Source organism: Verticillium alfalfae, genomic scaffold (genome assembly GCF_000150825.1).
Source record: "Verticillium alfalfae VaMs.102 supercont1.1 genomic scaffold, whole genome shotgun sequence".
Classification (NCBI taxonomy): Eukaryota; Fungi; Ascomycota; class Sordariomycetes; order Glomerellales; family Plectosphaerellaceae; genus Verticillium; species Verticillium alfalfae.
In genome coordinates, this window is record NW_003315038.1 from 2,979,456 (window position 1) to 2,981,881 (window position 2,426).

At 52.8% G+C, this 2,426-nt stretch overlaps 1 protein-coding gene across 1 annotated transcript; it reads right to left on the reverse strand.

Annotated features, from left to right (window-relative positions):
• Window positions 1-425: 425 nt before the first annotated feature.
• VDBG_00911 (conserved hypothetical protein) lies at window positions 426-1,428 on the reverse strand (the record flags this gene model as incomplete). Its single annotated transcript, XM_003009182.1, has 3 exons — window positions 426-463; window positions 505-1,022; window positions 1,085-1,428. The coding sequence occupies 2 exons, from the start codon at window positions 869-871 to the stop codon at window positions 426-428; spliced, it is 405 nt and encodes a 134-aa protein (XP_003009228.1).
• Window positions 1,429-2,426: the final 998 nt, after the last annotated feature.

The following is a 2,426-nucleotide window of genomic DNA, read 5'->3' on the forward strand; positions in this document are numbered from 1 at the left end:
CAGGCAGAATGGTGTCAACAAGGGGATAGTCAGCCGGGAGTTCTGATATCGTCTCATGCAGCTGCACGCTGTCGAAGCAACTTCGACGGCTTGCATTGGAACCACCTCTTGACAGAAAGCCGCCGCCGTCGGAGGTGGGTGAGGTCAAGTCGGTCTCAAAACCCGACCCTACTGTCCAGGCCCCGCTGAATGCCGATATTGGTGAAATGCCGTGGCTTTCAGAACTCGCATTTGATCTCAGCGATGAGCTTGGGGAAAGCCTTTTTCCCTTGTTCTGTAGATCTAGCCTGCTACGTCTGTAATGTGCTAGGTCATATGTGGTCAGCTGCAGTGCCGGTCGATCGGTCAACTTGGTGTGATCGTTCTCCACCATAGCGGTGCCGGGAGCGCCAGTAAGGAGGTTGAAATCCCAATCGGACAAGGGGCTAGGTATGGATGAAATCATGCAGTCCAGGGCCGCAGCCTGTGTTGGGTGGTCCGTTGCCGGTAAGACGTGAGTCGAACTTGGGTCAAGCAGTGAGGATGCATTTGGGGGAGCCCGGGTTGCTGAAATTTCGACAGAATCAATCTCAACGATCTCGGTAGCGCATGACAGCTCGATCTGCTGGGGCCGAACGTGCAAGGAGCCATAGCTCGGGGGCGGGAGGTCGGTGGTGGCGACGAGATCGAGGTCGGAAGCGCCCTCTTTCCTAGACTTGTGGCCAATGGTCGAGAAGAAGTTCTTCGCGATCTTGAGTATTTTGCGACGTTTCCCGGGGTGACCAAGGCACCGCTTGCACTTGCCATCTGTGAATCTTTCTGGCTTCTCGCATTCATAGCACCAGTATTCTCCAGAGGACAAAAGGTCGCAGGTGTAGAGGTGCTTCAACATCAGCTCATGATCCGGAAACCGCTTTCTGCAGCGAAGCAGAGGACATTCGAGTTTCTCAATCGGCGACATCTTTTCGCAAGTATTTCGCTGAATGGCAGCCCACACGATGAATCTATGCACAGCGCACTCATCATGAGGTGTGTGACGAGTGCTTTTGCGAATCGCCAGGTAAGTATTTCTCGGGAAAGTCCTTGAAGTGACACCGCAACTTACACACATGACGCCCTCGAGCTCGACACAATCGAAGACGTTGAGCTTGAGCTTGTCGTAGAACACGAATCCCTTCTGGAGCGGCTCAGGCTAAGGCGGGGGGAAGAAGTCAATGCTCGTAAGGCTGAGGGGTTCCAGATGCGCGGATGAGCGTCTTCACCAAGTGGCGAGACGAGCTTCTTCGCAGCCATGATCAGATTGAAAAATGTCGGCCAAAGAACATTCAACAATGCAAGAAATGAAGCACAACCAATCCGCCACCCATGCTGAGTTTTATTCTGCTGGGTGCTTGGAGGTTGGAGGCGGAGTGAAGACGGCTTGAGGGGTTCCCTCCCACGCGGTCCATTGTCATGTCCTAGATCCCGGTTTGTAGGACTCGGCACCGTAGGACTTGTTGTGACGGCGGCCTGCCTGCTACTAGGGTCAGATCTGGCTGCCTCCCCGGCACATGCAACGTATGGGGCTTGGTCAGAGTCAGCACGCTCAGCCTGCATTGATTGGCGGACATGCAGTGGAAAGGCCGTTGAGCAGGTACCCAAGCGCTCTTTCCGGCCGGTAGCTACCTAGGCACCCACTTGTACATGTCGGCAGCTCATGTAATTCAATGATGCAGTCAAATGGTCGGCACAACGGCATGCAATTTGCTTGTGTTTTCGAAATAGTAATTCTTACAATATTGCAGGAGCACTGGCCTTGCCACAATCTGATGGAATGGTTTCGACGAGCGAGGCTGGTGATGACAGATTTTTCTGGCAACCCGTATCCTTTTTGGGGGTTGAGACTTGGCACGTACTTTCCATGTCCATCAATGACAGCCCTTCAGACAGGCACGGTTTTCGGCCAATGGCCTTCCACAAGCTGCCTGGTAAGGCGCACTGGCGGCCGTGATTATGCCTTGGTCTGAGCGGAATTCACCACGCTTTGGAGCAAATTGATGTAATCGGTCACCTGGTCTGCCATCATTTGTCAAGGACCATCATTTGTGAGGTGACAAGAACAGACATCACGTTCTGCCTTGGTTGAGGCCGGACTGTGAAGCCAACAAGTCTCGACTCGACAGAAGTCGCTTGTGGGGATTATTACATAGCGACAATACCAGAGGACCGTGAGAATAAACTGACTAATGCAATACCATTGATCGATAGATGGCAGTCAGTCATCCTGATATACGGGAGCGTACTCATTGGTTCCGTCGATCAGTCCGAGGGCGTTGTCATACCTAAAGCGTGTGAACAATAGTCCACAGACAGTGAAATTTTTTGTTTCATTGCTGACGATGGCAGTACATACCACGCTCAAGAACAAGTACAGGTACAGCGGGACACGGCGGACGAATGAGTTACGG